Genomic DNA, 22,140 nt, shown 5'->3' on the forward strand with positions numbered 1-22,140 from the left:
TTGATTCAAATTGCGCCGCACTTGACGATCGAACAACTCAGAAGTTTCATATCCATGTATGGTTGTACTGTACTTTGTTCGGGTGCTCAGGCGATGCGTTCTGGGGAAGGTTCCCCGTTTCCCCGTCTAAAATAGCCGCTGAGTGCAGGCGCCATCCATCACATGACAGGAAGATGTGCAGTACTAGGTAGTTACTTGTTCCCACCTGACATAGTTATAGTACAAAAGAATCACAGATGTCTTCATTCTCTATATCCTTTACGCTGCCATTATACCGACTGAACTGAAGCGACGGTTTGTGGAACCCGTAGAATAAATTGACTATCTCTCACGTTGCCATGGCTTGGGCGGATACACACTGCACAGTACACATGGCGCTGTAGTTTGTTCTTGTACCTACTATAAGCTGATCAATGAGAGTTGAGTGTAAATGAATTGAGACCTATATCCGATGGTCGGGGCGAATTATGTCTCACAATGGAGCAGAACATCCAATTGACTGGAGACTCGAGATGTGTAAGGCAAGCTGTTTTGACGTATAATCAGGCAACCTCGAAACCGGAAAGACAGGATAATATCCTCAGCTCATTGAAATAGAGCTGTGGAACTATCTCATAAGCATAGAGTATAATGGGCTGAGTGGTGATATTTGTTTCCATTGTGAGGGAGAACAAGTCGCGCAAGTGCTCCGTCCTACCGCCAAGAGCGAAACTTCAGGGGGGAATTCTGAGGGCTCAAAGGTTGAATCGATCAGGTGAAGCACATCAAACCCACCCCTTAGTTGAGTTGCCCTACGCATAGTCCCTTCCTGATAAAACAAACCTAAGGGCACCAGCAGGGCACTAAATCCAGTCATGCAAGGCGTTGGTGGCCGCCCTTTGTTGAGGAATTTGTTGGTCAATTCACTTCGAGTGATAGTGCACCTAGAGATTCGAGAGACAAGCAGCAGAGATGCAGACCAGAGATAAGAGTTCCAGCAATTGGATGAGATTCCAAGGTTCGCCCGGCATGCAGCCAACTTACTGTATCCATAGAATGACACGCACAAGGACTGATAAGGTCATTTCAGTCCAAGATGGCATATGAGCTCATGGTCTCTGTATAACTGCGGCGTTCTTCACTTGCAGCATGCAGATTGCGTGCGATAGCACCTACTGAATAGGTGAGAAAGTGATGAGATGTCAACATCTCTAGTCGTTCTGGCCCAAACCGTGCAGGTCCGAATCTGGATCCTGAGGAACAGCGCATATGACGGCATACAGAAGGATCACAATTTGCAAGCTGGGAATAGTGGATGCAAACATGACAGTCACTCGACCAGGGAGTGGGAGAAGGTCGAGATTGCGGTCAAAATTTCGATTAGGTTCAATGGAAACTGAAACTTGAGGGTGGATCTGGGGTCTTTGGTTGATTCCAGGATAAGGCACTAAAGTCGACGTTCTTGATGCCTGAGGTACTTTGTATGGACACCATTGACCAGCCGGGCGATCACGTTTTTCATTGATTGGTAGATTCAACGGGAGGGTCTGGGATCCAATGCGGAACGGGTCATGCGGCGGGGGTGGAGAAGTACTGCACAAAACTATAGTCCAGCACTCAATACAAATCCCTCTTACTGAGATATAGTATTGACTGCCTGGCGATAACCGATGTACCTATACTGTGCAACTTATCCTTTCTTCCGACCTTATCTAATGGTTATCACAACTCACGCAGGCATGTGCAGTATGTACTCCGTAAAACTATGGATATGGAGTTGGGATATCTTATCTATTTATCGATTCATCCCTTCCCTATGGCCTAGTTATACAGGTCTCTATCGCTTATCGGACGGCCTAGCATCGCATCTAGCGGGATCCCCGAATCGCAACCCCATCGGGGTCCGAGAACTCGGTACTGTACATATGCAAGGCGAGTCGAAGAATCTCTCCAAAAAAACCAATGAGGTTGTACAAGACGGTTGCACATATTGATACCTCATCGCAAGTATTGAGAGGATGTAGCATGCTGCCCGAGAAGACAGGTCACATATTCAGGGAAGCGCATGTTAGGTACGGAGTACTTCACCAGTGATGGACTCTGCTGCGCCCTGTGTCTGAGAGTGCTCATAATATGTATTGCTGACAACAATTCCCTCATCCCAAAGCGTAGCCGATCGAGTACCTTTATCGTCATAGCTGCATTCCGAGTGTCCCGACAGCCCTTGCTGTAGGCTGGTTGAATAGAAGACAAGACTCCAGAAAGCTGGCTTTAAGTTCTTATCGACCATCAATCATATGCCAGAGAGCATCCACGGGACCTCAGCATGAAAGTGTCTGGTCATCATTCAGGAATGACCAGACGAGGTCATGCTGTTGAGCTTCCTACCATAGGAGTCTCTACTCGGGGAGGACTGCTGCATACTAATAACCTGTAGGGAGGTGCGAAGAATAGGGAGTAGGGAGGAGACACCCACTTTCTAAGCACTTGAATGGATTCTCCGTACTGCGGAGGGAATTTGCCTCCTCAGTAAGGTTTCAGTACCTACATTTCACAATCACCTGCTAGATTGGAGGATTCCTATTAGCTAAACCATTTCCTATTCCTCCTTGAGGCATTCGGATCCAGGGATACACAGAATGATATAATTGGGAACCCAAGCATCCTGGCAGACGATTATTGATTTTCTCATCTGCTCAATCCTCCCCAGCTATCTAGTGACTAATAGTTAGTTAAATAGGTATTAGTATGTGACTGGTGCAGAAGCAGGAGGGTATTTTCAAAAGATTTAAAAGTGGTGGCTGTAGAAGAAGAAATAAGGAGAACTTAGACTAAGGAACAACCTTCATCTAGCGCTGTTTCTTCTTACTCCGTACTCCGGACACCTCTAGTTTCTGACTAACATATTTTTCTTTTTCTGTTTGTTAAGGTTTCTGAATTGAATTCCCATTTTTGCTCTGAACTCCATTTCCATTTCCTTAGACTATTCCGTACTCCGTACATCCATCCACCATTATTGCTTATCATTTTTCCTTTGGGGAGAGTGACCAGTCATAACTTGAAAAGACAATTAACTGAGGATCCACAAAGGCGGTGACGAAGATCCGCGTCATTTGTCTTTTTGTTGGTTCAGCCAAACGCTTCTCTTCCTTTGGTTCCCTTCCCTTTCCTTCTTCATTAACTTACTTAGTACTTCTTACTACTTCGGACTTACTACTACCTAACCTTGAATTGGACCTTTCCCTGCTTTACTGTTTTGAGACGGAGTATTTTTCTTCAATTTCTCTGGCTGCCTGAACTGACTTGACTGACTGACTGACTGACTGTCTGTTTGTCAACTGCTGCTGCTACTACACTACCGCTGCAACTACCTTCGTACTCCTGCGGCTTACTGCTTCCTTCTCCTCACTTTTCCTGCTTCTTCTCCTCCGGCTACTGCGCCTTACTGCCCTAGGAGCTTGCCGACTTCTTAGGTACGGTGCTTCCTCCTCTTCCCCAACTAGTCTAGAATAGTTCGCCTCCGTCATTTCGACTCTCTCTCTTCCTTCCCACCCCCCCGACCTTATTACCCAGTACTCCTTCTTTTCCAAGCCACGATAACGCCTCATTCGTGCCTGTCAGTGAGTTCCCAACTTCCCGGACCCTGACCAAAAATAAAAAAAAGAAAATGAAAATGAAAAGAAGAAAGAGAAGAGACCTATCCCCACTCAAAGTCTTTCCAGCCTGTAAGGTGTCTACGCCCCAGAACGTGGCTAATGTTTCTTGATCTTCTCGATCGTCTCCAGTTCCAGTTGCTAAACCCCAGTGACGCCAGCTCCCTTTCTCCCGCCTCCCCCCCCGAGTGAAACACCCAACCATATTCTTCCAACCCCAACAGCGTTTCTTCTCCTTCTCGGTTCCTTTCCCACCCTGTCCTCATCGTGCATCCCGACCAATGTCCTCCCCATGTCAAGACCTCCATCTGCGACAGACAATACCTGGTCAGGACCCCTGGTGACACCTGATTCATCTGCCCAATATGATTGCTCTGAAGGGCCCGACCTCCCGCGCGACCAGCAGCGGCGCCACAACGATACTCGGAGCCAGCTCATACATCAAGATGCCCAGCAAGCTCCTTCTCCATCCCGCGCAGAATCTCCCACGGCTCATCAATGGGCTAAGCCCACCTCTACCTTTCCTCTAAAACGGCCCACTGCAGCCCCTGTGGAAAGGCTGTCCCGTCCCGACCGCTCTCATAGCCCACAGTTGTCTGAAAGAGATAGCATCTTCGCAACTCATTATCTCCCTTCCGAGACCGATCCTAGCACCACCCCGCGATTATCGCCTTCAGAAGATACAAATCATGAACCACCCGCAAGTTTGACTCCTCTGCTTGAGGATGTGTCTGCTTTTGCTTCTTCGGATTCTCCTCACAAGGTCATTCCCCGCTCTAATCGCGTCGGCACCTCCCACATGGAAGTTGACGTCCGCAGGAAGCATCCGCTAGACACTCCTTCTTTGCTTCCGCCGGCGGTCCCGCATTCTACCCCTCTGCTCCCGGTAGACTCGGATGCCATTGTGGACGAGCATTCGGGGCTGGCACATCGCAGTGCCCCATTCTCTGCATGGGAGAGCTTGCAACCCCTTAGAAAAGTTTTTTCTGATGGCGCTGCTAACAAGCCGGCTGCTTCGGCGGATCATCTAGCCCATCGCAGCCTTTTGTCGGCCTCCCTCAATGATGCGCCATTACCGCCATTGCCGCCCTTACACTCCTCTGTCTCTTTGCCTGGCGTGCACTCCCCTGTGACCAGTGTCGACACAGCCCACCATGCCTGGTCTATGTCGCAACCACATGAGGGTGCACGTGAGAACAGACTGGAACGAAGTTCGAGTCGCAGCCGGCGTGGCAGAGTCGAGCAATCAATTGAAGCCAACTTGGCAAATGCGGAACCCGCTTCTCATGTGCGCAGCCGTAAGTCGAGTCACTACTTGGGCTTGTTCAAGGAAAACACTACCTCTCCTGATCGTAAAAGAAGAGAGGAGCGCGCAGGCAGACACGATGACCCCGCAGAGCTGAATGATCCACACCACCGGGTCACTCATTCGGAGCCTCGCTTCGCCCTGGAGCATTGTGACTCCCCGCTGGAGGCTTCCTTCCCGTCCGACGAAGGGGAACTCAGAAACACCAAGAGTTTGTCGCAGCTATCGCTCGCTGATGCCCCACTGATTTTGCCAAGTATAGAGAGCGATATAAGCCAGATGAGGCATGGGGACAATGTCAAGAAATCACAGCCTCGGGCTCTACCTCGAAGCCTTCTAGAGGAGATCCGCAACTTTCACCTCACACCCGGCGGAGCCCGTGGCACTTCCTTTTCACGGAGTATTCCCACCCAATTTGCCGAGAGAGGGCGAGACTATTTCTCCAAAGACCATGCAAGCCACGGCATTCCGGGTTCACACCTGTCCGGATCTGACTCAGACCGGGAACAGCGTCGTCCTTTGGAAGAGGAAGAGGATGAACAAATCTCGTCTGCCGTCTATTTTCCCCATGAGCGTGTCACGATATCAGAAGAGGTCGATTCCATCCCGCCGTATGCGGACAATGAACATGGTGGGACTCCGATCGATATCTCGACTGCGCAGAATGGCCACATTCGGATGCCAAAGAGACATGTTTCTGATGACCTGGAAGGTAATCATGTGGACATATCTCTTCGCTCTAAAAATGAAAGTAGAATCCTCCACGGCGACCTACAGGGCATGCAGAGTGCTCCCATAGAAGAACTTAATGAAGAGTCTCTTGCTTCCATTCCCGAGCGCACCACTGATTATTATTCGACATGCGAATCTGAATTTGCATCTGCTGACGATAGTGGATTGTCCGTTCGAGACGAGGAATCGAGCTTGACAGACGAAGCTGATGTCACGCCCACTGCTACCCCCACCCAAGGCCCAAGATTTCCTCGCGCGCGGCGCAAGCATAGTAACGCCGCACCTCTCGGCGCAGTGGAGCTCAAACCCTATCGTCATCAAGTGGGTGGCCATACGACCGTATTCCGATTCTCTAGACGGGCTGTATGCAAACAGCTCAACAATAGGGAAAATGAATTCTATGAGCGCATTGAGCGCCGACACCCCGAAATGCTGATGTTTCTGCCAAGGTGCGTGTTTAATGTCGCCTGTTCCTTTCCGCAAGTCATTACGACGTTCCACTTACACTGTCGCTAGATACATTGGCGTTCTCAATGTCACTTTCTCAAAGACACCAAAGCGACCCAAGGATCTGACTACAACCAATGGAGAACACAGAGACACCAACCATACTGCGAACAATCCTCACCCTGCTGACAACAAAGACTCGACGGCTGCAAGTAGCTCATGCCCCTCCAAGGACACAAATCAGCCACGTATATTTAGCCAAAAGCAGGTCACCGGCATCATACCGCAGGTGATACTGGAAAACAACAGACATATCATTCCAGCAGATCTGTTCTCTCATTGTCAGCGTCCAAGGACTGCTGATGGATCGATGACGCAGCGACGCTTCTCGACTGGAATTGAATCCATGTCAAGCCGACAAAACGGACAGGAATGCTTGGCTGATGGCCCATTATCTCCCCAGGTGCTGAAAAAGAAGCAGTGGGGCGCGACAACTGTCAACAGACAGTTGCAAGAGCAAGTACTCCGTGAAGTCTTCAGTCCCCCTGCTGTGCACCATCATCGACGCCACGCACGTGGTCATCTGAACTTACCAAGGACATCATCGGACGGCATTCGCCGTAGAGTCAATCTCTCTGAAGACCGAGCTTTGAGTCGTCGTACCGCTTCCGTTGAAGATGCTCCGACGCTCGCTGCTGGCATCGATATCGTAAAGCAGACAAACGATGGACCGGGGCTGTCTTCATCGGCATCTACGGCCTTGGATGCAGGCCACAATCGACTCGAGAAGGTCCGAACCGAAGAGTCACCTCAACGTGCTAGTTCACTTTCGCGAACGCGGCCCATGAGACGCCGCCGTTCAGGGAGCGGATTGCAGAGACGGGGTAGCTTAGGCTCTGGAGAAGGTGGAGGCGAACTGCTGTTCTTCGACGACGATGGCTACGGAGGCGACAAGGAAGACGGCGTCTTCCCTATGGAGGGTGATATATCTGTCAAATCGCCAGCAGGACGCCGGATGACTGACCAATTCGGGCCGCCTCTCCCCAACCCCAAGACTGCTGTTGCCGCCAAGCCTGTCGATCAGACCTTGAATGAACCCTCGGAGGAGGCCTCTAGGCATGGAGATCACCTACTGCTCCCCTCCAATCCCAAAGAAGCGCAGACACGGAAGGATGATAGGGTTCAATTTTTTCTGTTGCTGGAGGATTTGACAGCCGGCATGAACAAGCCTTGCGTCCTCGATCTAAAGATGGGAACACGTCAGTACGGCATTGAGGCTGATGAGAAGAAGCGTAAATCCCAACGACGCAAGTGCCAGTCAACAACTTCCCAGCAGCTAGGTGTCCGCTTGTGTGGCATGCAAACGTGGAATGTGAAGAAACAAGAGTACTCATTTGAGGACAAATACTTTGGTCGCGACCTAAAGGCCGGGCGTGAATTCCAGGATGCTCTTACACGATTTCTTTACGACGGCGCTAGCCAGCGAAGTGTGACGAAGAAGATTCCCGTCATCCTCGAGAAACTAGCACGCTTGGAGAACATGATCAGAAGGCTCAAGCGTTATCGCCTGTATGCTAGCAGCCTTTTGATCCTCTACGATGGTGACCCAAATCCAACAGAGGGAGCTACTCAAGTCAACGGTCGGTCAGGGTCGGGCACCATGCGAGATCACTTGCAACGTCGGAGCTCTGATGATGGTTATCCTGATGTGCAGCTGAAAATCGTGGACTTCGCAAACTGTGTCACAGGCGAGGACGAGATTTCTCCCGATGCCTCTTGCCCGCCCCAGCATCCCGACGATATTGATCGTGGCTATCTGCGCGGTCTTCGGACTCTACGAATGTACTTCCAACGGATCTTGAAGGAAGTCAGCCACGACGACTACATAGAAAGAGGCGAGGGTGAGGCGATTGCCCTCGGATCTCGACACTCGGACCAAGACGAATCATCGGAGCGGTTTTGGGACGAAAACGTCATGGAGAGTGACCCCGGCGAGGTCAGTTTCTAGTGGTTGATCCTCGTGTTTGGAATGATTCCCCCGAGCGAAGACCTTTTCCTTTGATTATCTGCCTCGACTCAACTCCTCACCATTTCCACACCTTATCTGGTACGCTGCTCAACCAAGCAATGCGGTGGTGGGCCTCGTGATAGTGGAAATGCCGTCAATAATTGACGGCTATGGTCTGTCATCCTGTGGCAAGCGAAACGATTTTGACGAATCATAACGGCACTATGCTACCTAATCAAGTTCTTCGTCTATCCATGCCTGGAGCATGGTAGGGGAAGGTTTCTGTATTGCAGCCATATTCACATGGCATGTATGAAATTGTTTTTCAGACCCGTTCGTTGCATTGTCTGTGTTTTCTGTTCGATGGTCATTTCCGGTTGCTCCTTTCTTGGACATGTTTTACTGCTCTATACCTCCTGGGAGTAGGTGCAAAGCTCTGGGGTCATTAATTGTGGTTTTGTTCTTTTTCCTTCCTTTTGTTTTTAAACCAGTTTGACAGGGTAATGTTCGAGACTTGTGGTACAGTACTTGTGTACATACATATGGGCGCAGTAGCTAGACAAGAACTCATAATTCACACTCTACGTTAGGTCTTTGACACTCTAAAAGGCTTGAGTATAGGCTGGCCAGGCGAGGCAAGGCAAGGCGGTTGATGCAGTAGGTAGTTCAACGCTGAGTCTACTTAGGTATGTGCAAGGGCGAGAGTGGATTGAATTGCGCAGAATTGCGCAATGAATGATGCAATCACGTGCTCCGGCGATAAGGCAGCGCGGGCCTTATCTAATCGCGCATCATTCCTCGGTTTGGCTTCCCCTTCTTTCGATTCTCATCATTCCCCGACAGCTTAGCTCCTGTTTCGGTAATTCCATCTTCAATCCATGAGACTTTTAGCCTGCATTGACTGCCATTCTCTAACCCTGGCACTATAGCAATCTCTGGTCATCTGATAGCCTCAGCTGTCCGGAGAGTCTTGGACGATCTCTCGCTGAACCACTGTCGGTCCTTTCCCGCGGATGACGATAGTCCGCCTCCACCTCCACCTGAGGAGTCACATTCGCATCCACGCCTTGTTGTCTGGCTTGCTGCTTCAACGCAGTCTTTCCCCCTTTTTGCGTCCCAGGGCCTTTGAAGAACGAAACACAGCATGACAGGATCCAATGGCCAAACAGTCTCAACCATCGACAAACGAGACTTCGACTCTCACCGCCCATTGTTAGATGGGCTCGATGCCGGCGAAGACGGAGACGCGGAGGAGCACGGAGCTATCCGGTCACGACCAGTATCACGACTCGCCGCGGCCAACGATGAGGACGGGCTGCTGAACGATGTGGTGGAAGAGATACTCGAGCGCGATCGCAAGAAGATGGCTAAGGAAGTCATCCGAATTGGCAGCTTCGCCTGGGGAGTGATTACCTGGTAAGGTCCAATTGCTGTGTAACGCGACCGTCTGCCGAACTCTGGCTAATAAGCTATCCAAATCACTGTCAGTCTGGGAGCTGGGAGCATCACGGCCTTTTCTCTCTATGGTCCCCTTCTGCTGACCCGCCTTCATTATACCCAGCTCCGGGTCAACGCGGTCTCGATCGCCGCGGAGGTCTCGATGTACCTCCCCGTCCCGCTGTTTGGGTACCTCTGCGACCGATACTCTCCGTCACCTCTCGCTTTGCTCTCCGGGATCGTGTTCGGGGCCGGCTACTTGCTGGCTGCCTTCGCCTACCGGAGCGGACCGCCGCCCGATGCTGGTGGCCAAGGCTGGCCGTTCTGGGTGATGATTGTGGCTTTCATTGCCATTGGCACCGCCACCAGCTGCATGTATCTGGCTGCGGTAACGACATGCGCGAAGAACTTCGGCCGGGGCAAGCACAAGGGCATTATGCTGGCCGTTCCGATTGCTGGGTTTGGGCTGAGTGGCATGTGGCAGAGCCAAGTTGGAACATACTTGCTCTATGAGCCCAACGAGGATGGCAGCCGTGGCGATGTCGATGTGTACAGGTACTTCGTCTTCCTCGCTCTGCTGTTGCTTTGCATCGGCGTCGTCGGTACGTTCGCCCTGAAGATCGTAGAGGAAGACGAGGAGAAATTCATCGATGACGCGGTGGAGGAACTCGAGAGGAGCGGACTTCTCGAAGAAAGCGAGTTCTTCCGATCAAGAGATGAGGTCCGGTCGGCGTACGGGACATTCTCGCAGGCCGACGATGTCGGCGACTCGGATGAGGAACGCACACTTGTACGGTCGGAAGAGGAGCTGGAAGCAGCAAGACTGGACAAGCAGCGGGAGGAGGAGGAGCGCAGGAAGAAGAATTGGCTTTTGAACTATGAGACCAAGGTTTTTCTTGCAGACCGGTCCATGTGGTGGCTTGCCGTGGGCTTCTTCTTGGTTACTGGGCCTGGCGAGGCCTACATCAACAACGTATGCACCTTCCTCCCCCCTCAGAAACAAACCTAAACCTGGCATGCATACTCACTTCTCTCCAGCTGGGCACAATCGTACAAACCCTGACCCCCATCTCCAACCTCCCCAATGCCCCGTCCCCCGCGGGCCTTCCTTCCACGCACGTCACCACCGTCGCCTTGACCTCGACGATCGCCCGACTTCTCACCGGCTCACTCTCCGACTTCTTCGCCCCGCAAGCCCGCCACCTGTTGCCCGGAGGCAACCCGGACATCAATCGGCCGGCGTCCCCGACGGACCCGCGGAACCGAGTCACCTTCACCCGCCTTGCGTTCCTCCTCCCCTCCGCCTTCCTCCTCTCCCTGGGCTACCTCCTCCTCGCCTCCCCCTTGCCCCTCGATTACCCGGCTCTCACCCACATCACCACCGCCCTGGTCGGCCTCGGATACGGCAGCGCCTTCTCCCTGGTGCCCATCATCATCTCCGTGGTCTGGGGCGTCGAGAACTTCGGGACAAACTGGGGCATCGTCGCGATGGTCCCCGCCGCCGGCGCCGCGGCCTGGGGCCTGATCTACTCGCGCGGCTACCAGGACGCCACGGACGGCGGCAACGGCACGGCCGACGGCCAGTGTCACGGCTGGTGGTGCTACGGGCTCTGGGCGGTGGGCTGCACCGTGAGCGTCTGGGTGGCCATCGGAGCCTGGTTGGCTGCGTGGCGGCATTGGCGGCGACGCGGGGTGGTCGTTTGAGGCCGGCTATTGCCGTCTATCATCTGGTTCTTCATGTCTTTTCCAGTCTGGAAAGCGCTGATCTTTGGGGTATGACATATTCGGTATATAGATCGGGGATTTTGTTCTTTTGTTTCCTTGGCATTGGACTTTTTTTGGCAGTTGGTTCTCAGCCACATGCATACCGAGCAGAGCCTTGTGTCACTTCTGGTGTAGTTGATCTATTGCCCCAGGTTGTTCTGAATTAGCTTGTCACTCTAGGGTCTTGCGTGTATGTCATCTATGTGCTTTTGATTCGTTATAACAATTCATCACGAGGAGCATTCAGTATCCATGCAAACGCCATGCCAAATAGACAGGAAGATGTAATGATACCACCAATACGAGGCTTGGTCTAGAGGGTGCAGTACAGTATAGCACTGCACAAAGCGCAACCACCCATCTACCGAGCCCTAGCCAACCGCCTCCGCCAACTGGTTACCGGATCAAACATCCGTCGACGAAGGATCCATCCCCATAAACACCTTATACAACCGCCGACTAGCCGCCGGCCCAATCCGCGAATCCGTCAGGGCGCCGTTCTTATTCGCGGATTTCTGGAAAAAAACAACCCGTAACGTCAGCATGTCCACATTTGCCCCAAAAAGCCACAAAGCTCATACACCACACCACAATACGGAGGAACGGAACAAAAAAATACCTTGACATCCTCCAACAAGCCGGGCCCCTCGCGACGCATCCCCTGCACCAGGTCCAGCACGCTCGGGTACCGCTCGGCGATGCCGTAGGCCATGCTGGCGGTGATGCGGTTGACCTCCTGCAGCATCTTGACGAAGGTGTCGGAGCGGTTCTCGCCGGGCTTGACCTGGCCGACGTCCATGCAGAAGGCCGAGTCGTTGGCGGCCATGCGCTCGCGCCGGTAGGGGACCGTCGAGATGTGCTCGGTGAAGTTCTTGATCCACTCGGCCGAGTCGGCGGGCGCGGCGGTGTGGTGGATCAGGCAGGCGTGGGTGACTTGTAGGTCGAGGAGGGCGTCTTCGATCGTGTCGTCGTCGATGGGCGGGGTGGTTTCGGGTTTGTTGGCCGGCTGTTTCTTGCGGGTGCGGCGGGTGGTTGTTGTTGTGGTGGTGGTGGGGTCGGTGGATGATGCTGCTGCTGCTGCTGATGCTGCTGCGGCCTCGTCGTACTGGCGACGGACTTCGGCTACGTAGGCTCTGTTGCGGGAGGTTTTGTTCTTGCGCAGCCAGATGGTGAGGCCTTCAATCAGGTAGATCGGGGTGCGGTTGGGGTAGGCGGCTTTCAGCGTCTGGATATGTTGCTCGAGGGTTGTGTCCGGAGTACCTGGCGCCAAGACCATGTCGACGAACTCCTGCGCCGGCACGAGGCAGAGCACATGCTCGTCCTCGTCGCGGATGTGCGGCGCGCAGGGTTCCCAGTACCCGAGGGCGTCGTTGTAGGTCGCTTTGACCTTGCGGCGCCATCGCACGACGTTGGGGATCGCACTGGCGAAGAACGACTGCTCCACCCCGAGATGCTTCATGAACTCCGTCGTCTGGTTTCCGACACTCGTCCCTTCAAACGTCGAGGCGAGGTCGATCATCATCTCCGGCGTCGACTCCTTTTTCGTGACTTTCAGTTTATTGACCTCCGCGATGTCGGCGGCAAGCTGTTTCTCCCGGGCCTTCTCGTCCTTGAGTCTCTGCTTGCGCTCCTTCTCCCGCTGCCGCTCCTGTTCGCGCTGCGCCTTGGCCGCCTCGCGTTCCCGGGCCTTGGCGTCCTTCTCTGCGCTGGTGGTGGTCGTGCGTGTGGCGGTGGTTTTGCGCTGGGATTTGCCCCGGGCGGAGCTTGCTGTAGTGGCTGGATCATCCATCTCGTCGTCATCTTCGATAATGTCCTCCGCGGCTCGATCCTTCTTGCGTCGTCGGCGTGCTGTCGTTGTGGTGGAAGTACATTCCGTGACACTGCCGCCTTGTGGTCGCTCGAGGTTGGCGAGTAGAGCCGCCGTACGACTGGAGAATGTGCCGGCCGTCGGTGGGGGTCTCGGACGTTCGAGAAGTTCATTGATGTCGGGGAACTGGGTCTGGTCGCTGAAATCCTCGATGTTCTCTCGGTTATTATTTGACCCGGTCGCAGGCATTCGCTCGTGATCATCGTAATCATCGACGTCGATCGCGATGGCATCTGTGGTAGGGGGAGGAGATTGCCGTGCAACAAGCGTAGTGTCCCTGGGTTCTGGGGCAGACGACGTGAAGATAATCGGATCTGATTCTCCATTCCAGACTGGGAGTTTCGGAAGGGTGGGGCTGAGACCGGGGCCGGGGCCGGGGCCTTCGGAGGATAAGATCACATCGTCGTCGGAGAACAGGAATAGATTGTTCCTGGGCTTGGGGAGAGACGGCTGCCGGAATCGGGGAGGCGGAGGAGGAGGAGGCGCTTCATGGCTTAGACGTCGACGCTTGAATGGGTTGTCGAGGTCGAGATCGTCCTCCCATGTGAAAGCGGAGAGGTCGACGTCGTCGGCGAAAGATGCGGCGCCGGGCGGAGAGGAGTGAGCTCGTCTTGCGGAAGAAAGTTCGTGTCGGTCTACCGGAGGAAGGGGGGGAGGAGGTGTCGAGGAGAGAAGACTGATGATCTCTGGCATTGTGTCGCGTTGTGAGATCGAGTCGGCGAGCAACCGCCAACGACGATTGCGGAGGATAAGAGATCGATCCAAGGCCCGCTGGCGGCACGTGTCGCGACGTCACGTCCGATGCGCGCAATCACGTGAATCAATCTCTATACTATATAGTATATGGGGAAAAGCATCGAAATCAAATTCGAATATACTGTACATTGCAAAAAGGGTATTAGATAGGCAAAACAAATCAAAGCAACCTGAGAAGCACGGTAACCAAGAAAGCAAAGACAGCGACCAGGAGAGCCAGAACTACCAGGATCTGCTGGAACCCACTGAATGGCGGCCTTTCCTTCTGGAGCATCTGGCTGATCTCTTCGTCCAACTTCTCGCCCATCGCAGTGAGCGAGAACTCGCTCTCGACCCGTTTCTTCGCCACAGCCGACATGCGATCCAGTTCCGTCTGGTCCATCTCGTAGAGCACCTTATTCATGACCGCCGTCCACTCAGCATCGTTCTTCGCATCGCGAAGCCAGCCCGTCTCCCCCTCGACTATCGTCTCGCGAGGCCCACCAGTATTCGACGCGAGGACGGGGATCCCCGCGTGCATGGCCTCGACCGGCACGATACCGAAGTGCTCGTTGACGGGCGTGTAGAGGAGCAGCTTGGACTGCAGCAGGAGAGTATCGCGGAAGGCCGTGGGCACCGAGAGCAAGAAGAGCACGTCGATCGAGTCCGGGACGGAGAGCGCCGAGACGACCGTCTTCGCCGTTGCAGTCTGCAATCCCAGACTCGTCGCCAGCTGGTCCAACTCCTTATGGTACTGCACATTCTCCTGGACGCGGTTATCGTAACCACCTACATCACATCACATTAGCCCACCGCAACACCCAAAATCCACCCTCCCCGCAGAATAACAGTAAAAGAAAGGAAAGGGGAACCCAAACTCACCAGCAATAACCAACCGCGTCCCCAACCTCTGCTCCGCGCCCAGCCCATGATACGCCCGAATCGCCAGCGCCATATCCTTCTTCCTCTCAAACCGATTCACACTCAGCAAGATCTTCTTCCCACCCCACAACTTTTCTTCCGTCTTCTTCTCCCCGGTAACCGCAGTATCCACACAAGGATAAACCACGCTCAACTCCCCGAGCGTCTCCGTCCCAAACACCCCCGTGATAACCCCCCTCGTAAACCGCGAATTGGCCACGACTTTATCCGCCGCACTCATCGCCCACCCCTCGAACCAATCGAACGGCGCCCGATAAAGCGTCTTCACCACCCGCAACAGTCCCCCACTACTCTCATCCCTCCAGGCGAGCAGCTGATCCGGGAAATGGCAGTAGAAGAGAATGCGTTGCTTGCTGCTGCCGCTCTTGTAGGTGCTCCTCCTCGCACCCCACGTCTTCAGGATCGGAACGCAGGCGGGGACTTGATCGACGATGAAGATCTCCTCCTCTTCCTGCCCGTCGTTGTCGTCGTCTAGAGCCTCCCCCAACAATGACAAAGTCAAGTGCACCTGGCGCGCAATGGCCATGAGGACGTGGAACCGGCCGCCGAGGTGCGCGGGGAAGATCGTGTTGCCGCGAACGCGCACGTCGAGGGTCCCGTCGCGGGCCTCCTCGAAGCAGTGCGACTTGTCGCGGTGTGAGGTGTAGACCGTGACGCGGTGGCCGCGGTTCTGGAGGGCCAGGGCCACGTCGATGATCAGACGTTCGGCGCCGCCAATGCCGAGGTCCGGATGGATGATGGTGATTTTAGGGAGGCGGGAGCTTGGGGACGACATGGTGGAATCTTGAGAGCCCAACAGGATGGGCAGTTACCGGTAGGGAGGAGTTGACTGGCTGGGAAGGAACGGAGAAGAGAGTGGCCATCCCATGCGCAATAGGAGAATCTTTGTATAGCTTTTGTGTTAGGGGAAGAGTACACGCGGCCACTATCGGTTCAGCTGATAAGCTGATTAGATTGTGTCATGTGACGATAACAGTTGCTGGTGATATCACTATTTCCACCATGCATGCAACTATAAGGTCCACAAAGGGAAGTCAGAATCGCAAGCTCTATGATTTCTAGCTCATTTCGCTCTGAACAGCTATGCTAAACAACTAAGACAACATGCTCACTCAATACAGTGCATGTGTAAGGTGTAATGACAGGGTAGTCGAGAAATGTACAATAACAGGCCATACAGGTCAAGGTCATAAGGTGAAATTCATAAAACACAGGGTGAATGAAAAGGGTAAAAAAGAAGGGCAAAAACAACACAAAAGTAGTGATCTGTGAGATAAACACAGAAGAAGGGAAAAAGAGTACTAATCCACCATGTCCAAAATCAGAGGGAATCGACGTGGATTTCATCATGGTACAATAAAAGGCTAACTTCGTATCTGGCAGGAGAGCAAAGATAAGGATAAGCGAGCAAACAGAGAACCTCCCACACAAAAATGAATGGTTTATTTAGAAGCAATTAAGCGTGCTCTTCTTTTTCTTCTTGTTGAGCGCATTCATGCGCTCTTCGAGCTGCGCTCTGGCAGCTTCCGCCTCCCGCCGAGCGTTTCTCTCCTCCTCAACAGCTTGGAGCGAAAGACGCTGTGAGTTGCGTTCCTTACGCAAGGTCGTTAGTTCCTCTTCCAGTTGCCAGGCCTTCTTCTTCCAATTGTCGCAGTCGGTCTTGACCTTGTTACTCTGGGCTTCGAGATCGCCGAGAGCTTCTTCCAACGTGGCCGTAAGTTGTTTTTCGGCGTTCAAGTGTTTCTCGATGGTACGAATGCGCGCCTCTTGGTCCTCGACAATTTGCGTGCTGACTAACTCTTTGCTAGTATGTCGCGAGCTTGGCGGAGAAATGCTGCCAGTTCCATTGGTGGTAGCTGCGATGTTGGGAAGTGGTGGTAGAGGAATTGCTGGAGGTGGAGAAGGAAGGGAGGCTGCCGAGGAGCTCTTGCGAAGGTTAGAAGTGATTGAGCTGCTGCGATCATGAGAGCTATCGTGATTCTTGAGTTGGAGCTCAAGCTGCTCAATCCGCAAACGGTATGTCTCAATTTCCTTCTCGTAAGTAGCGATCTTGACCTTGGCATCCTCCAGAGCTTGATCGCGCTCTTGCTGGATCACGGAAAGGCGGTTGTTGTGTTGATCGAAGCTGTTTGTGATCTGTTCCTCGAGCTCCTCAACAAGACGGACACTCCGCTCCTTTTCTTCTTGGACCTCTGCAAGAAGCGCCTCCTTCTTCTTCACCTGTTCTTCCTTCTGCAGAAGAGTATCTTCCAGAGTGGCCACCAGCAGAGCAAGCTCATTTACCTTGGCGTCTTTTGCCGCGTTAGTCTGAGTAAGCTCGTCGAGACGGCCAGCTTCACTGCTCTTGTCGTCCAATTGCTTGCGCAAATCATTATTCGAATCCATAAGCTCCGCATATTTGTCAGAGAAGTGCTGCTTCTGCATCAGAACATCCTGAATCTGGTCCGCGAGGTTGTCAGCCGTAACATCGGAATTCAACAATCGTGAAACCGATTGCATCAAGTTCGTCAAATCGTCGCGTGATGCCATGATCTCAGATCTCAGTTGTTCCATGGCTTGTTCATGGTCGGTATTCATATCCGTGAAACGTGTCTCATACTCAGCCTGCGTAGCGGCTCTTGCGCGAGACTCCAACTCCTCCTTCTCTTGCCTGTGAGTCTCGTGCAAAGACTCAAGATCCTTCTTGTAAGTTTCAGCAAATGATCTATGGGTCTCAATCTCTTTCTCCAGTTCAGCCATGCGGGATTGATGCATCTCTACCTCATTGCCATCGTTATCCTTAGCGGTCTGGATGTCTGTCAACTGCTGCTGGGCTTCACCATATGATTTCTCGAGCAGCGCAATCTTCTCAAGATTGATGGTAGCTGTAGATTGGTGCTCCTCAATAACCCTCTTCAGCTTACTGACAGTTTCTTCTTGCTGCGCTCTTTCGCTGTCAAGCTCTCTTGCAGCAGCCTCTTTTGAAGCGGATGCTTCACCTGCAGCAGCTTGTTCGGTACGCATTGCGTCCAAAGAAGCCAGGGCAGTATCAAGCTCTGCTAAAGTCGCACTAAGCTGCTCTTCCGATGATTGTAGAGACTGAACAGCATTCTGATGTTTGTTCTTCCACTCAAAGAGTTCGCCGTTCAATGAATTGATCTTCCGATCTTGTTCCTCGGCACCGGCATCGTAAGCCTTGGCGGCTTCTTCTTGAGTTTTGAGGAGACCCTTGAGTTCTTCAATTTCCGACAGCAGCAATTTCTCCCTAGCTTCGTGCGCTTCTCTCATTTCGGTGATGATATTCTCTTGTTGAACAACTTGGTCACGCAGCTGAGACACGAGGCCCATGTCCACCTGAGATGCACCACCCTGTAAGCTGGATCTCTCTCGAGTGAGTCCGGAGATGATTGTTGACTTCATTTCCATCTCCTTCTTGACACTTTGATTTTCAGCTTCAAGCGCTTGGATACGCTCCATGCGGTTATACAGTTCGTGCATAGCAGAATCGAGGTGCACCTCAAAATTTTGCATTGTATCAGGACGAGACTCGAATTCCTCAGAGGCGATGTTACGTAGCGCGGCCAGAGATCTCTGTGCACGATCAACACTCCCAATCAGGCTCTGGCTTGTCTTACGTCTGATCACAGGGGACTTGAAGCCCGGTGTTGTTGGCGGCGACGACGACTTGGGTTTCTGCAGTTCGGCCTTGAGAGATTCAATGAGGCCGAGTGTTTGTTCATGTTCGGCTTGCAGCTGTGCATACTTCTGCGTCATGATGCTAACACCTTCTTGGTGCTCAGAGAGCAGACGGCGCATCTGCTCAACCTCCTGAGCTCTGGCTTCATCGGCCTCGGAGATACGAGCACTGTTTGTGACCTCCTGCTCAGTCAATTGCTCGTTTGCATTAGATGGTTCGTGCGAAGCAGCAGGCTCCCCGGCCAAGGATAACTCCGATGAGAGTGACTGCGAGAAGGAACGTTGTGTTCCAACTTTCGACTCGGGGATCTTCGCATCGTCTAAAAAAGATACCGGACGTGAAGACGCAGAGGGTGATAGAAGGGTCTGTAGGTTCGATCCGGGATGGCGTGCTTCATCTGCAGCATCCTGTTGAAGCTCAGCAAGGGCCTTCATGGCAGCTTCGTACTTAGACTCGAGCAATTCGTAGTCGTTCAGAGTGGTCTCGTGCTGCAAACGCAAGTCGAAAAGCTCTTGCGTCACCGTCTCAAGTTTGTCGGCTACAACCTTCGACTGAGTAGGGCTGGGAGACCGGCTTTGCGTATCCGAAAGTTCAGGTTGAAAGTGGTTTGTTGCATTTTCCAAGGTCTTCAAGTCGCGCTCGTCTTCTTCAGTAACCGACTGCGCATCAATTTGAGTCTCATCCGCAATTGTAGCCACTGGTTCGCTCAGTCCTTCATCAGATTCCGGGATAGCGGTTTCGGCAGCTTCAGTCAATACATCAAGCGAAGTTGCGCGCAAGCGTGGGTTGTAGGCGCCCTTGGTAGGAACACTGGAAACGTGCTCAAACTCATCACTGAGCTCTTCCTCCTTCTGGGCGCCGTTTTGTTGAACATGATCAAGCTCATAAAGAAGGTTATCTAGCTTCCCTAAGCTTCTCTGGCGCTCGACGACGTGCTCCAGTCGCTCCAGCTCTCTTTGCATCAGCTCCATGTCTTGATCCGCTTCGGCCAAGCGCTCCTCCAGAGTGGAAATGTATTCCTCACAATTGGCTTCACTTTCACGAGCACGGTTGAGCTCTTTGCGCAACTCTGACACCATGGCCTCCTGCTTCTCTTCGCCGAATGATTGTCCATCGAGCTTTGATTCCAGTTCGTGCAGATACGCTTCCGTGCTACCCTCGCGATCTAGAAGCTTCTGAATGCGGGACTGTAGCTGTGAGTTAACAGTCTCAACATAGGCACATTTAGTCTCGCGTTCAAGGAGAGTGCTTTCCGTCGTGGAGAGAGAGGACCGGGTGTTCGACAAAGAGGTTTCCAGGCTCTGTATAGTTTTCTCGTATTCGAGAACAACCTGCTCAATAGATTCTGCAAATGATTGAGACCGCTTGAGTCTCTCCACTGAGCTTTTGCCGACGGCACTAGCAATGTCGTTTGGATCTGTTTCAGCGCCTCTTTCAGAATCCCGGGCCAGCTCCGAGATAAGCTTGGCATGGCGTTGGCTGAGCGCATTGTAGCTCTCTTGAACATCGAGCAAATGGTTTTGAAGTTCAATTTCCCTCTCATTCTGGCGCTCCGTGCGTTCAGCTGGGGCGACGCTTCGTCGGTCCGCCTCTTCTGCGTTTCGTAATTGTTGACGCAAAAATGCCACCTCCGCCTTCAGTCGCTCAATAACCGCATGCTTGTCAGAATCATCGTTGACTTGTTGGATGCGCGGTTTGCTCTGAATTGCTCTAGCTCGCTGCGCGTATTGGACAGTGTTGAGCGTTTCACTCAAATGAAATTCAGGGGGAGTCACGCAGGCAATCATGTATGTATAGGCATTTCCACCGAGGGAGTCCTGGAGCAGCCGGGTAAGCTTCGAATCGCGGTAAGAAACGTGGGAACCCGCTTGGCGAGAAGAAAGCTGAGAGATAACTTTGCCGAGTGCAGCAAGCCCGGCATTGATCGAGATACCTTCCCTAGCCCGTTCGCCCGACGCTCCGGTGTTCTTTAACCTCTCACTTCCTGCCAGATCAACAAAGTGAAGCTTGCTATCAACCGTCATGGCGTGATCCGACCCAGATGTCATATCTACCGGCATGGACATTCGTTTGTCTTTAGGTGACACGATTCCATTCGAAGATTTCCGCTGCACCAGATTCAAGCTGAATACGGCGTGCGATCGTGAGGATTTTGCATTGATGGCAGTCGAGTCAGTCTGTCGAATCGAGGATCCGAAGCTCAAGGCGCCCATCAAATCTTCCACCGAATTGATATTGACCTGATGTAAGCCAGTGAGGATAATACGGCCTTTAGCATCTTCACGGATAGTGACCGAGCTGCGATCACTGAAGGGCGTATTGTCAGGGAGGAGCAAGTCTCTCAATTGCTCATTATAGATCTAAGCAAGTCAGTGGGGCAGTTCAGACTACTAATAGATGACCGAAGCTCTTACTTCAACGTAAGAGGCCTTGAGCTGCCAATTCTTCTCGACGCTCGCCTTTCCAGAACTAGAAGTGGACCCGACCGAGTAACGAGCTGGAGTCCGAAGACCGGATGAACTGTGACGGTTATGCTTGGGTGGGCCGTCTAGTTTCTCGAAAAGAAGTTGCGCGGCACGAGGAATGATTCCTAGGCTTGTCAGTATTTACCGCACCGTCAATTGCCAAAGCATGCGATACTCACCCATGGATTTCGGGTCGTGTTGTTCACTAGGTCCCGAGGTTCCCATAGTGTAAGACTTTCCCGCGCCCGACTGTCCATATGCCAGGATGGAGACATTGTAACCCTGCAAGAAAGAAGTCACACTGTCGCTTAGATATTCCCAGATCCCGTCCTGGTCGACAGCCTCAGAAAACACGCGATCGAAAACGAACAGCTTGCGGCCCTGGGGAACATCTACTGCGAGACTGGTCGGGTTGATGACATGAACCATGGGCCGCTGGAAACGTTGTGGAACTAGTTCATAGTTGGGGTCGTCTGGTTTTAAAGCAGGTCGGACACGGACGGCTATATTCGCGTCAGCATGCAGAACACGAGCGTAGAAATGCATCCTGGAGTCCGCTGCTTGGATGCGATCATTGCGATATGCCACAACGATCGCAGCACGGCCAACAGACCCACATGCTGCATGAGGGAGGGAAGATGAACGCACCGACTTTGACAGCCGTTTTTCCATCTTCATCCGAAGCTCGACTTCCTCCACCATGTTTACTGCTCATACTGAGGCGACTGTTGCTTCTTTGAGAACGCATGATGGCGCTAATTGGTCGTTGGGGCGCACTTGACGGTGATCCTGGCGGCGTGCCCGTCATGGCCTTTATAAGAGGATGATAATGTGTTCGGTCGGGCAGACAAATGGAGGGTGTGTGATGAAGTGTTACTGGTTGGTCATGGAACGGACAGAAGCGTCATCGGCGGTGATTCGCTGGTCGTTGAGGTCTGAGGTGGTATTAATTATTACTTTGGAGAGGAATCGCGTGAGTTGGCGGCCGGCGACAATCTGCGACATCAACAAGTCCTCTCTGTGCAAGACTGCTGCAACAACAAATACCTGTTTCGCAGGATATACACAGTTAGAAAATCTCAGTTGGCGATAGGAGGGAAAATAATAAGACAGCCAATTCCAACGGGGG

At 52.7% G+C, this 22,140-nt stretch overlaps 6 protein-coding genes across 6 annotated transcripts; 3 read left to right on the plus strand and 3 right to left on the minus strand.

The window, feature by feature from the left end:
* Positions 1-3,924: 3,924 nt before the first annotated feature.
* BO86DRAFT_324315 (inositol polyphosphate kinase KCS1) lies at positions 3,925-8,125 on the plus strand (the record flags this gene model as incomplete). The annotated part of the gene is made up of 2 exons (XM_025668469.1): positions 3,925-6,119; positions 6,187-8,125. The coding sequence occupies 2 exons, from the start codon at positions 3,925-3,927 to the stop codon at positions 8,123-8,125; spliced, it is 4,134 nt and encodes a 1,377-aa protein (XP_025522899.1).
* An 836-nt stretch (positions 8,126-8,961) lies between these two features.
* Positions 8,962-11,557, plus strand: BO86DRAFT_348362 (MFS general substrate transporter). Its single transcript, XM_025669314.1, has 4 exons — positions 8,962-8,984; positions 9,055-9,541; positions 9,614-10,535; positions 10,601-11,557. The coding sequence occupies exons 2-4, from the start codon at positions 9,270-9,272 to the stop codon at positions 11,264-11,266; spliced, it is 1,860 nt and encodes a 619-aa protein (XP_025522900.1). The 5' UTR covers positions 8,962-8,984; positions 9,055-9,269; the 3' UTR covers positions 11,267-11,557.
* BO86DRAFT_393057 (uncharacterized protein) lies at positions 11,458-13,931 on the minus strand. Its single transcript, XM_025672939.1, has 2 exons — positions 11,946-13,931; positions 11,458-11,841 (listed from the first exon to the last, which is right to left on the minus strand). The coding sequence occupies exons 1-2, from the start codon at positions 13,884-13,886 to the stop codon at positions 11,731-11,733; spliced, it is 2,052 nt and encodes a 683-aa protein (XP_025522901.1). The 5' UTR covers positions 13,887-13,931; the 3' UTR covers positions 11,458-11,730.
* A 108-nt stretch (positions 13,932-14,039) lies between these two features.
* On the minus strand, positions 14,040-15,758 carry BO86DRAFT_451334 (GDP-Man:Man(1)GlcNAc(2)-PP-dolichol alpha-1,3-mannosyltransferase). The gene is made up of 2 exons (XM_025676851.1): positions 14,811-15,758; positions 14,040-14,717 (listed from the first exon to the last, which is right to left on the minus strand). Exons 1-2 carry the CDS (start codon positions 15,643-15,645, stop codon positions 14,110-14,112), a joined length of 1,443 nt encoding a protein of 480 aa, XP_025522902.1. The 5' UTR covers positions 15,646-15,758; the 3' UTR covers positions 14,040-14,109.
* A 153-nt stretch (positions 15,759-15,911) lies between these two features.
* Positions 15,912-16,229, plus strand: BO86DRAFT_235742 (uncharacterized protein). The gene has a single exon (XM_025667046.1). The coding sequence runs from the start codon at positions 15,975-15,977 to the stop codon at positions 16,140-16,142; it is 168 nt and encodes a 55-aa protein (XP_025522903.1). The 5' UTR covers positions 15,912-15,974; the 3' UTR covers positions 16,143-16,229.
* On the minus strand, positions 15,918-22,058 carry BO86DRAFT_413498 (kinesin family protein). Its single transcript, XM_025674748.1, has 4 exons — positions 21,660-22,058; positions 21,191-21,514; positions 20,961-21,136; positions 15,918-20,906 (listed from the first exon to the last, which is right to left on the minus strand). The coding sequence occupies exons 1-4, from the start codon at positions 21,817-21,819 to the stop codon at positions 16,317-16,319; spliced, it is 5,250 nt and encodes a 1,749-aa protein (XP_025522904.1). The 5' UTR covers positions 21,820-22,058; the 3' UTR covers positions 15,918-16,316.
* Positions 22,059-22,140: the final 82 nt, after the last annotated feature.

Source organism: Aspergillus japonicus, assembly GCF_003184785.1.
Source record: "Aspergillus japonicus CBS 114.51 unplaced genomic scaffold BO86scaffold_83, whole genome shotgun sequence".
NCBI lineage: Eukaryota > Fungi > Ascomycota > Eurotiomycetes > Eurotiales > Aspergillaceae > Aspergillus > Aspergillus japonicus.